The sequence below is a fragment of the Borostomias antarcticus genome (genome assembly GCF_949987555.1).
Source record: "Borostomias antarcticus genome assembly, chromosome: 5".
NCBI classification, from domain to species: domain Eukaryota; kingdom Metazoa; phylum Chordata; class Actinopteri; order Stomiiformes; family Stomiidae; genus Borostomias; species Borostomias antarcticus.
Window position 1 is genome coordinate 3,486,313 of NC_140238.1, and position 13,316 is coordinate 3,499,628.

At 45.2% G+C, this 13,316-nt stretch overlaps 2 protein-coding genes across 2 annotated transcripts; both read left to right on the forward strand.

The window, feature by feature from the left end:
• Window positions 1-228: 228 nt before the first annotated feature.
• Window positions 229-1,809, forward strand: LOC311309371 (cytochrome P450 1B1-like; the record flags this gene model as incomplete). The annotated part of the gene is made up of 1 exon (XM_084438629.1): window positions 229-1,809. The coding sequence occupies one exon, from the start codon at window positions 229-231 to the stop codon at window positions 1,807-1,809; it is 1,581 nt and encodes a 526-aa protein (XP_084294755.1).
• A 2,725-nt stretch (window positions 1,810-4,534) lies between these two features.
• On the forward strand, window positions 4,535-6,109 carry cyp1c2 (cytochrome P450, family 1, subfamily C, polypeptide 2; the record flags this gene model as incomplete). The annotated part of the gene is made up of 1 exon (XM_084438631.1): window positions 4,535-6,109. One exon carries the CDS (start codon window positions 4,535-4,537, stop codon window positions 6,107-6,109), a length of 1,575 nt encoding a protein of 524 aa, XP_084294757.1.
• Window positions 6,110-13,316: the final 7,207 nt, after the last annotated feature.

Genomic DNA, 13,316 nt, shown 5'->3' on the forward strand with positions numbered 1-13,316 from the left:
TTTTCATTTGAGATTCTTTCCCCAGGAGTAACCTACTGAGATGTTATCATCATGGCCTCACTGGTAGTTATTGGACTTGAGACTAATTTAATTTAGCTTTATTTTGACATGGAATCATTTGACTGTATATCACAAGAAACATTTTGAACTTTTTCACAAAAGCTAGCGCTGGACTTTGAGCTGAAAATAAGAGATTTAAACTTGGAGAATTTCTAAAAAGGAATCAGTATGGCCCTGCTGGACTCAGAGTTCGGGGTGAAGGGCAGCAGCATCATCAGGGAGTGGAGTGGACAGGTCCAGCCAGCTCTGGTCGCCTCTTTGCTTTTCCTCTTCTGTCTGGAAGCCTGTCTGTGGGTGAGGAACCTCAGACTCAAGAGAAGACTGCCAGGACCCTTCGCGTGGCCCGTGGTGGGCAATGCCATGCAGCTGGGCCAGATGCCCCACATCACCTTCTCCAAGCTGGCTAAGAAGTACGGCAACGTCTATCAGATACGACTGGGTTGCAGTAACATAGTGGTGCTCAATGGAGACAAGGCAATAAGACAGGCTCTGATTCAACACAGCACAGAGTTTGCAGGCAGACCTAACTTTGTGTCTTTCCAGATGATATCAGGTGGTTTCGGCATGGCATTTTGCAACTACAGCAAGCAGTGGAAAATGCATCGCAGAATTGCACAGTCAACAATCAGAGCCTTTTCCATAGCAAACAGTCAAACCAAAAAAGCGTTCGAGCAGCACATCGTGGCAGAGGCTATGGACCTGGTGCAGGTATTTTTGAGAATGAGCACAGAGGGGAGGTATTTCAATCCTTCTCGTGAATTCACAGTAGCCGCTGCGAATGTGATTTGCGCCCTGTGCTTCGGAAAACGCTACTCACACGACGACCTTGAGTTCAGGACCCTGCTGGGAAGGCTGGACAAGTTTGGAGAGACGGTGGGGGCGGGCAGCCTGGTGGATGTGATGCCCTGGCTCCAGAACTTCCCCAACCCCGTCCGTAGCGTCTACAAGAACTTCAAACACCTCAATGAGGAGTTTTTTGCCTTTGTGAAAGACAAGGTGGTGCAGCACAGAGAGACCTTTAACCCCGATGTGACCCGCGACATAAGTGATGCTATTATCAACGTCATAGAGCATGGCGGGAGCAGCGGCCTGTCTAAAGACTTTGTGGAAGGAACAGTTACAGACCTCATTGGAGCAGGGCAAGACACAATGTCAACAATTTTACAGTGGATTCTGCTGCTTTTAATCAAATATCCCAACATCCAGGCCAAACTGCAGGAGCATGTTGATAAAGTTGTGGGCAGAGACAGGCTGCCTTCAATCAATGACAGGAGCAGCCTGGCTTACCTGGACGCCTTCATCTACGAGACCATGCGCTACACCAGCTTCGTCCCCGTCACCATCCCCCACTCCACCACCTCCGACGTCACCATCGAGGGCCTCCATATCCCCAAAGACACCGTGGTCTTCATCAACCAGTGGTCCGTCAACCACGACCCCCTGAAGTGGAAAGACCCCCACATCTTTGACCCCTCGCGCTTCCTCTATGAGAACGGCGCGCTGGACAAGGACCTGACCAACGGCGTCATGATCTTCTCCACCGGTAAACGACGCTGCATTGGCGATCAGATAGCCAAGGTGGAGATCTTTTTATTCTCAGCCATCCTGCTGCACCAGTGTAGCTTTGAGAGCAACCCCTCTGAAGCCATCACTCTTGACTGTTCCTACGGGCTCACGCTGAAGCCCCATCACTACAACATCTCTGCCAAGCTGAGGGGTAAGCTGCTCGGTCCCGTGTCCCCAGCATGAACAACTTATCCCAATATTTTGACTCAAGGCCAGCAAAGAACTACACTCTTTTTTTTTCCCCATCAATGACATTTAAAAGTAAGTTTTTTGGGCAAACCTGCACTGAATGCTGCATTGAATCATTTCATATTTAATATTTAATGAATATCTGAGGACAGTCTACATGTTTGCATTGTTATTGATGCAGGGTTGAACATATGATTACATAATGTTACGCGTAGTTAGGTACGTAGAACTTAAAGCTCTGTTAGGGGTCATGGAAAAGGATATTGAAGTTGAACATGTTCTCACAATATATACTTGATCAAACTATGTAAAGAAGTATACCTTTGTTTTATAGACATTTTGAATTGTGTGCTTATTTTGTATACACTATTCAGCATGTTAATGTACAAGATTATGTGCAGGAAGTAGCCCTCAAATGTCAATCTAAACTATTATCACAGTATATGAAATGGTTGTGAGTGTTCAAGTGACACTTGAGGGATCGGTTTAGAAATCTTTCCTTTTTGGTTGCCCTCTTCAAGACAGTGGTGTATCAATGTATTTAACCTTTGTCACATAAAGCAGTCACAAAGTATCTTTATAGATATAGTTCAGGTATGAAAACCATTGTAAAGTAGTATAATCATTTACACTATCTACTGTACTCAATGCATATGAGCACATTGAATATTGAAGGAGGGATGCTGCAGGCTAGGAAACCTCAAAATGAGGATGAAGTCATTTATCTCAAACTCAACATCTCTGGAAAGAACGTGGGGGATTGGTTGTGTGTGAGACAACCTAAGCTAATCATGATATGGTATCCAAACAAGATATCCCAAGACATTGTATCCAAACAATCTCACTTATTACAGTAAAGCATGAATTGAGTTTTACTGTCTTGTATTCTCATTACCCATGTTTGTTTACATGGCAAGGCTATGGGAGCTTTATGGATGTCATATCACATTTATCTAAGAGTATGTTTAATACTCAGGAATAAATGAAATAGTGTTTCTAAGTCTCTGTCTTTCTCAAGCCAAGAAACTCAACCACAGCATGTGTTGAATGTCTAGGCAATTCACCATTGAAAATATGTTATTTTTTGGTTTGTTTTTGTTTTTGTTTGTTTTATATGGTTGGAAAATAAGCTAGGCCCACATCTGGAATGAATAAAGCAATGTTTAATACAATAAAGTCTAATAGTCAATGATTCTCTGTCTTTTGTGTCACTTCATATGTGGGAGCATTACTGTAACTCAAATGAAGATAATATTTGGTAAGCTATAGCAGACGACAAGCTGCATTGGTGTTCATCACTGCTGACAATGATTGTGTTTTGTAGCCTATCAAGACCTGAGGACATTACCTGTCTTTCTGAGTCAGTAAGTTTGTGGAATATGCATGTCTTTCACTCTTAGCCATCCCTGTGGACAATAATGTTTCAGAGCATTTGAATTCGTGCTGAAATCTCTGATATCGCAGTCCCTTTTAAAATATTTTTTTGCCCGCATGATCGTAATAGCGATGCGTAGATATGTTTCTGCCAAAGTTCTCTATTCATAATTATCTTTAAAACCATGTAGATATATAGCCACAAACCTACAAACTACATTATCTAATTTACTAAATATAAAACACCATTATGTTTACAATCAGTCGGATAAATAATGTATCTGTTCAGTGTCCGGATCCAATTCCAAAGCTTTCGTGGTCGTATCTTTGATTCTATTCATAGTGCTGTACAGAGTTAAACATGTGGGCTAAAATAGTCAATAGAAATCCAATCATGTCATAAAAAGTAGGGAAAACAGTTTTTTCTTTCTTTTCAATGTCACACGAGTTGTGAAGAACCCATCTTGCAGTACGTTAAGGCACCCGTCAGGTCAGACTTAAATAAAACATCTGAATCCCTTTTTATAAGTGCTCATATTAGTTTAGATACTGTACAAACCTCTCATAGGGCTAGCCCCCTCAGGCTGTTTAAGTGTAAGTGGGCCATGTTCTGGTGACGTTATACAGTCATCCCTTAAGGTGACATCTTACATAGTAGAAAGTAAACCAAACTCTATCTATGAAAAAAAAACTGTTATAGTCTTTGGTAGTTAGCATTGCAAAATACCTTTTACAGCACATCTCCATCTCCACGGGCCTACCTAATAGCTGCCCTCCTCCTTGTCTCACCAACAAATTTCCGTTAAAAAGTACTGACACTCTCAGCTGGAACAGACTCTACTGAGAGAAAATGAATAGTGCTTAAAGGTTGACAGACATTACACACTGTGACCATAATGGGAGGGGAGGGATGCAGCAGTAAAAAGCCTGAGACCCAGCCCCCTCCCACTGTGGAGATATATAAGAGAGAGTGTCAAGGCTGCGATCTGCAGCATTCCTCTGAGGTGGTCATCTGTAGACGGACACTGCACCACTCCTAGCCGCCCAACCTGAGCGAGCCCTCAGACATCCAGGCCAGCGAAGAGGAGGAGGAGGAGGAGAAGGAGGAGGAGGAGGAGGAGGGCGTCAAACAGACTGGAGCGTGGGGAGGTGATGAAGACTCTGCCCTCAGCGTGGATTCCTTTTCTACATTTTTGGACAGTAATACAACCTGAACTTTAAATTCCACATTTCAAACTGATGTGGAAGTCGCAATTTAAACTCCATCGCCAGTTTTAAGCTTACGTTTGGTGGAGTGACTATCCGAAATTGAGAGATTGAACTCCAGGCATAAGATATAATCAGTATGGCCCTGCTGGACTCAGAGTTCGGGGTGAAGGGCAGCAGCATCATCAGGGAGTGGAGTGGACAGGTCCAGCCAGCTCTGGTCGCCTCTTTGCTTTTCCTCTTCTGTCTGGAAGCCTGTCTGTGGGTGAGGAACCTCAGACTCAAGAGAAGACTGCCAGGACCCTTCGCGTGGCCCGTGGTGGGCAATGCCATGCAGCTGGGCCAAATGCCCCACATCACCTTCTCCAAGCTGGCTAAGAAGTACGGGAACATCTATCAGATTAAGCTAGGTGGCAGTAACATAGTGGTGCTCAATGGAGACAGGGCAATAAGACTGGCTTTGGTTGAACACAGCACAGAGTTTGCAGGCAGACCAAACTTTGTGTCTTTCGGGTTTGTGTCTGGGGGTAATGGCATGACATTCAATAATTACAGCAAGCAGTGGAGGATGCACCGGAGAATTGCTCAGTCTACCATCAGAACTTTCTCCTCTGCAAACAGTGAGACCAAGAAGGCCTTCGAGAATCACATTTTGGCCGAGGCCACTGAACTAGTTGAGGTTTTCCTGAATCATACTGCTGAACGACAGTATTTCAGCCCCGCTCATGAACTGACTGTAGCTGCCGCCAACGTGATTTGCGCCCTGTGTTTCGGAAAACGCTACGGACACGACGACCTTGAGTTCAGGACGCTGCTGGGAAGACTGGACAAGTTTGGAGAGACTGTGGGGGCGGGCAGCCTGGTGGATGTGATGCCCTGGCTCCAGAAGTTCCCCAACCCCGTCCGCACGGTCTACCAGAACTTCAAAGACCTCAACACTGAGTTCTTTAACTTTGTGAGGAACAAGGTAGTGGAGCACCGCGAGTCCTATGACCCCGAGGTGACCCGGGACATGAGCGACGCCATCATCGGGGTCATCGACAGGTCAGACAGGGACACAGGGCTGACGGAGGCGCACACGGAGGGGACCGTGGCCGATCTGATTGGTGCAGGCCTGGACACGGTTTCCACGGCGCTCCATTGGATGCTCCTCCTCCTGGCTAAGCACCCCGACATCCAGGCCAAACTGCAGGAGCATGTTGACACAGTGGTGGGCAGAGACAGGCTGCCTTCCATTGAGGACAGGAGCAGCCTGTCTTTCCTGGACGCCTTCATCTACGAGACCATGCGCTACACCAGCTTCGTCCCCGTCACCATCCCCCACTCCACCACCTCCGACGTCACCATCGAGGGCCTCCATATCCCCAAAGACACCGTGGTCTTCATCAACCAGTGGTCCGTCAACCACGACCCCCTGAAGTGGAAAGACCCCCACATCTTTGACCCCTCGCGCTTCCTTGATGAGAACGGCGCGCTGGACAAGGATCTGACCAGCGGTGTGATGATCTTCTCTGCAGGGAAGAGGCGCTGTATTGGTGACCAGATTGCCAAGGTGGAGGTCTTTCTGTTCTCTGCTGTCTTGGTACACCAGTGCACCTTTGAGAATAACCCCACTCAGGACCTCTCTTTAGACTGCTCCTATGGCTTAACACTCAAGCCCTTAAACTACAAGATCTCTGCCACACTCAGAGGAAAATTACTTAATGGACAATAAAAGCTTGAGATTTGTACACCCACTAAAGGACTGCAATTATCCAGTGTATGAGAAGGTATTTCCTCTTTTTTTTTCAGTTCAAACCTTTATTTATACTTGTGAAGCACTGAGGTTTCCCTAATTTACAGTGATGATAAGTTTACACAGAGGCACAAATATCAACAACACATAAGGAATATTAGACAGAGACACAAACATCAACAACACAAAAGGAATATACAATAATAATAATAATAATAATAATAATAATAAACTGTTACAGGTCGAGGTACATAGGTCTAGAGCCATGGATTTAAACTCTGTGACTGAAGGAAGCATATAAAGCTTTAGAGTTTGTTCTGTAAGGTTTGTATCGCCAGAGTGAATATTTATTCTTTGGCATTTCCATGTGATTTTACATTGTTTGTGTGAGTGTTACAAGATTGCCTTGAGGAAAATGAATATGTAAATCAATTATTTTATATATTACAGAATCATATTTGCTTTAATCATTTCATAATACTGTACGTATACATTTTGTAACTTAATTAGTTATTTAAATACTTACTTTCTTTAAATATACCAGAATAGTAAAAATAGGTTGAAAAGTGACCCATAAATTCCACTGAAGATTGAAAACATATTCCATTTCTGAATAAAATGGGCAATTTCACTCAAGCGTTATGTCTCATTAGAACAAAATATAGCCGATAAACAAATCCTCAGATTGCTCCACAAGTGTTATGCAAGAAATAGACAAATATATTGCTAGCTGTGATGTGGCAGCCCCAAACCACAAGTATTCAAATAAAACAAATGAATCTCAATTATCCATTGTTCTATATATGAGGCCCTTAACTGTTTAGTCACCCCAAACTGTCATATACTGTACACTGGTGGTCATGAATCCATTTCACTATGCCGGTATTCTTGGTCCCGTAGCGAGGAGATACCATGTGTTATGTAGGAAGGAATGATACAGTTGTTTTTTTGTACTGTATGTAAAATGGACTATTAAATCCAAATATCATATATTTGCTCTCAAATAAATGTACACTACATTTGAATTTGTTACTTGTTGTAATACATTGAGTGCTGTAGCCTACTGGCTGATATATACTGTATGATGTCATTAATGCCAAAGGTCAAAACCGCAATAAAAGCAGTGCCCAATTTACTACTGTATACAGCAGTGTTTGTCTGGGTAGTATTACAGTCTGAAGTGCTGATGAATACAAATGAGAAGAGGTCAAAGGGATAACAACCAATCATGATGTCTCGCCTGTGTGTTCTTGTATGAAAGGTCGATGGCAGGTTACAGGCACACATGTCCAGACTCCCCGGTCACCCGGGCTCTGACAGCCACAAGTGTGTCACTCATCAATATTTCAGCCAGGCCACCCTGTCCTCTCGGATGTCGGATGCGTCACCCATGCAGTGAAGCTTCCCGCAGGGGCGTTTAAAGATGTGTTGGAGCAACCGCACTACTGAATAACTTGTGAAAATGAATGTGTACAGTAGTTCCTCAAAGAATAAGTCTGGGATTCCTCCATTCTGGACATGTCGTGAACACTGTGCACTCTGGGACAAACTCCTTGGATGGATATAAATGTACACAAACATTAGACATAAATATTAGTCATGGGAACAGGCCCACCCCGCCCCCTGCGTCCCCCCCCCCGACTTCCCACAGCCGGTGGTTCGTGCCGCCTCCCTGCTTTGCTCTGTGCTGCTGTGCATTGGTCCAGAGCCTGGGGGGGACAAACACTGTAGGTGAACTCTGGGTGAGGCTTGTTTTCACATGGGTTAATGCAGCGCAGACTGGAAGCGTTCTGTGCTGCCTCTCTCTCTCTCTCACTCTCTCTCACTCTCTCCCTCTCTCTCACTCTCTCCCTCTCTCTCTCCCTTTCTCTCTCTCACTCTCTCTCTCCCTCCCCCCTCTCTCTCTCTCCCTCTCTCCCTCTCTCTCCCTCTCTCCCTCTCTCTCCCTCTCTCCCTCTCTCTCTCTCCCTCTCCCTCTCCCTCTCCCCCCCTCTCTCTCTCTATCCCTCTTTCTCCCTCCCTCCCTCTCTCTCCCTCTTTCTCTCTCTCTCCCTCTCTCTCTCCCTCTCTCTCTCTCTCTCTCTCCCTCTCCCTCCCTCTCTCTCTCTGTGCTCTGACACCATGGGGAGTTTGGAGCGGGTGGGAGGATGGATGGATGGCTGAGGGGGGGGGGGGTACGTGAGGAGAAAGAGCGTAGCCGCAGTACGTGCCTCCACCACCGCCCCCAGGACCACCCTCCCCTTCCCAGCACTCCCAAGACATGTCTGCTCAAAGACTCCCTTTCACCCGTAGTCACCTGCTCTCCCAGCCACCCTCACATGGCCCCTCCCACCCCCCCATCCCCCATGGCCCCAGACCTGCTTAATATTATTTCTGACAGGAAAACTAAACTTGTGCCGACCGACCTTTTTTCAACTCCTTCAGTTTTTGCACGTACATCCACACGCACACACACGCACACGCACACGCATGCACGCACGCACACACACACACACACACAGACTGACCTCCTCCACTGGCCCCCTCCCCCCCCTCAGGAAGGATCTCTGCTGTTTATTGGACGAGGGACAGTAGTAACCATGGCAAGGTAGCCGTGGACAGGAGTGGTCAGGGAGAGAGAGAGAGAGAGAGTCAGCAGACGAATGGAATTCTTGAAAAATCAATTCCCCCCTTGTCCAGTGGCATCCCTGGAAACACAGGGGAACATTGTGTTGGAGCAGCAGCCTAAAATGCTCTACTGTTTTTATTCATACAGTCTTTCCTTTAAACCCATTCAGAACACCACCGCGCTGACCACAGTTACACTCGCAGGCCAAAACACTACTGAGACCAGCATCAGAGGTCAACACTGTGAGAATACATGAACATAACCCAAAGCAATAGTGAAGGAACAATGTGGTCACCTTGTATCATCTACAGTAGTCACTATTTTGACTACATATCCTAGTGGTCACCATGTTTCTCGTCTCTAATTCGACCACATGTCCTAGTAAGTAAGTTACAGACACATACGGCCAATGCCGCGTCAGTGAAGAGGGAAAGTGACAAGCCAAAGAATGATGACCGAGAATAAACCTTTCTGTGGGAAATTTTGAGACAGCTGGACATTGGACAAAGGTGACATTTCAAAGAATGTCAAGTGACTGTAGTCAAGGTAGTTCGGAGGTTGAGAAAATAGCGAGCACGCACTCCTAACTCCCTACCACAGTCTAGGCTGGGAGTATCGGCCTCAGTAAAATAAACAGGCAGTCTCTTCCCATAAGATTATCTGGCTGTCCCTCTTGGACCCAATTTGAAAACTGTCAGTTTCTGCTTGTCATGATTCCTCCAACAGACCCTCCATGTATTACAGAATGTCAGTCTGTCATCACAACACTTCACTTAGCACACAAAGAACTTAATTGTGTTCAATCCAAGAGTCCTTATTTGCATTCTAATTCAATCTAATGTATTCCAGAGTCACTCGGTGATGTTCCATTGGTTCCTCTGGTTAACCCAAAAATAAGTTTCCCCTATTTTGAAAACCCCCTCTTGGATTATGTCATAGCCAAAAACATTGGGCAGCACTTACAATATTGTTCCAGTTGACATTACAATAAATACTCTACCACATTCTATATTTAAATCCCCTGTTATGGGCACTACAGCACGTATTTAAAAAACAAAAAAACAAAACAAATCATTGACGTTAATACCAGCCTCCAGTGAAAGTTAACATTTTGTCACATCATGAGATTCATAATGACTTGAGACCTGACCTTCAATCAATTAACAACAAGTACACAGTAAACATGTTGTCCCCCACCCATGATGCATATTCCTTTATGGCAATGATGGAGTGGAAAGATGGAATTTGATTTGATTTATTTTTTAATTAATGTGATACACTACTAATTATACTACTAACTATGAGACCCCTAACATGTAAAACAATGAGGAAACAAGTCAGGAATCTTTTCTTTTATCTAAACTCTGGATTTGAAGTAGAAGTGTCCCTCAGTAGTATAGACTATACTTTTACTGAAATATATAGCATACTAGTTTCAGTCTTCAAACCTTAATGTACTGGCAAAGGGAACTTATAACGAGTACTACTATGTGAGCTCTAACCAGCTCATGTGGTTGATGACGCTGGTCAAGCTAAAAAGGTCCCTGGCTAGAATGGACTGTGCTACACTGAGACACTTACAGTTTTTTGTGAAGAAAGCAACGACGGATGAGCGGCGTTTTAATAGCCAACAAGTTCATGCACCTGTATGGTCAAAAGTCCCATAATAGATGTTGAAATACAGACATATCTGGCGCTACTAACATCACATCATGTGTATCAATGATTGAGTAAGCTCTCTACAAACCATGGTAGAGTTAGAGGACAATAACGTCTCCATCTAGTGGTCAAACAAGTCCATGCACCTGTATGGTCTAAAGTCCTATAATGAAAATTGAAATACAGACATATCTAGCTCTTCTAAACACCTCAAGCGCTACTCTCTGTGGATGTAGAAAGTACATGGTTTCCCAAGTAAACTTGTCTGAGACTATACTGAGACACCAAGCATAGTTTTTGATGTAAAAATCTAAATGTACTTGTCAATGGGAAAATGCATTGGAAAGGCGCCCCTTTTGTGGTGGATTCTGGTACTACGGGGGGACTGACAGACTCACTCACTCTCTGACTCACTCACGACGTGACACCGGCTAACCTAAAGTTCCCCCCTTCGGCTGTCGCCGGGTGGGGGACAATAAGCTCATTCATCAACACGTGGCGGGGTGTTTATGACTTGTGTCTATGCTGTGGTTTTGTTTTTGTTCCAAATTTTTCTCACACAGCAAACAAACAATCATTGTCCAGAAACAAAATAGGTAATTTGCAGCAAATTCAAATTAATGGTAAATGGACTGCACTTACATAGCGCTTTTTATCCAAAGCGCTTTACAATGAAGGCCTCCCATTCACCCATCAATGGCGACAGCTGCCATGCAAGGCGCTAGCCTGCTCACTGGGAGCATTTTGGGGTTCAGTGTCTTGCCCAAAGATACTTCGACAGGTAGTCAGGAGGAGCCGAATTTGAACCGCCAACCCTACGACCATTGACCCGCTCTACCTCCTGAGCTATACAGCCGCCCCGAATCGTGAACAGCAAGCATATGTTTTTGTCTTATGCAAGTTATTATATTAATATTAATGCTAGACATACCCATTTGAATGCAGACCCACACACACACGCAATGGCCGTGTGAGTTGTCTGGCTCCAGACGTGCCTAAAGTCCAGACCTCTCTCTAGTGTGTGTCTCATATCCTTCCCCCCAGAGCCAATGGACCTTCCCTCCTACAGCTCCTCCGTGTCTCTGACATCCTCCAGACTTCCAATAAAGAGTCAGTCAATACAAAAGACAGAAGTTACCGTATGTTGTAGATTTAGGCTACAGTATAGACCATTTGCAGTGGAGTGTGATACGGCTGAACCGTTGGGACCAGAGTGGGACCATTCACAACACATTTGTCCATCCACTGTCCTCACATAAAGTAGACCCAGCATATTGTACGACCGTTAACCTTCCGGCGTCAGAAACTACACAGTATACAGGCTCCTGGCCCTTATACTGCAACTTTCTTTCCTCCAACTGTGTTGTTTCATGATGAATCTGTGTCCCTGTTCCCAGAATGGGTGAGATGCTGCAATCCTCGGGGCCCGAGGGCATGACTCTGTCCATGAGGATCTCTGAGTACAGCGTGATCCAAGCCCCTGACCAACCCTCCCTGGAAGAGTTCAGAGGTCAGGACGGGCCGAGGGCCGCCAGGGCGAGAGCCGGAGCCTAGAGGGTTTCCGCAAGAGAACGGCCGTGCCCATTCTGACACTGTGTAACTCCTTCGCAGATTCAAGTGCATGGTGATTCACACGGTAAATCAGCCCGCTTCTGGAGACCATAAAACTTGTGAAGTGTCACAGATAGCAGTGTTGAGGGGTCTCATGGGACCCTCGCTGCTCAGACAAAAACACTCCTCTGGCACCACTCTTAAGCACCCTTGTTTTGAAAAGGGAGGAAATAAATTGTATCATTGCTCTGTATATTTTTGCAAGTAACTACAGAGTTGGAAGTGCGTGAGACTACATTATCCCACGTATGGGTAAGATCAGGGAAGGAAAAAAAAGATAAAAACACATCACTAAAATTGAATTACAGGGGCTGGCTTTTACACTATGAACACAAAGGAAGCACAGAAGCTTCTAGCTTGTTTTTTAAATTATCGAATTAACTCTTTAAACTGAAACGCACACAGAGCCGTAAGGAAGCGCACATTCTAACACGCGCGCAGGCCTACAGACCGGTAAATTCTACGTACGCCACACTCCCGACCTGTGGACCGTTTGCCACGGGAATGATGGCACATGTTGTTGCAGAACCGCCCGTTGTGCTCTCTTGGCATCGGCCGAAGTCTGTTTAGTGAAGACGCACGCACGCCAGCTAATTACCGCATTAGAAGCTAGCCTGTTGCCATGGAGATGTAAAGCCTCATGGTCTGAGAGAAGCCCGGGTCTAAACCATCTCCCTCCGTTAGCACGGCAAAACACAACAACCACACAAACAAGGGCAGATTAGGGAGCTTCTCCGGATTAACAGGAAAACCATTAGTGTTGTGTTTGCTGCTCCAGCAGAGTTTGTCATACGTGCTGAACTCGCAACTCTTCTCAGTGGTTGAAACCAACAGCGACAAAGTGCTACTTGTCCCAGATCAATAGGTAGGCCCTAGCCTACACTCACTGAGTGACTCAGGTTTGAACAGCGAAACTAGCAAATGTAAATTCAGTGTAAGTGTAAGTGTGTCCTCGAAGGGGCAGATCGCGTTTTCATATGTGCGCATGCGTTCAGTCACCTAATAAAACAAGTTATTTTCAGAGGGAAGCTGATGCTAGAGTCCACCGCAAGTCAGGGACTGTAATGTTTTGTTTTTTTTGCTCCCTAGTGAAGAGAGAGGCCAAGGAACATCTTAATATGGCTAAGACTGTTCTGAGACTGTAGCCTATTGTGCAAGATTAGATCACCAATAAAACGGTTGATGATAAAAAACACTTTTGAAATTGAGGAAATGAAAGTTGGTCTGATGTTTTTGAATAGGGCGACTGTGTCCAAAAAGCCAAAAGTAGGCCTAACATTGTCCTCCAATCCCCACCCTGTCTTACCC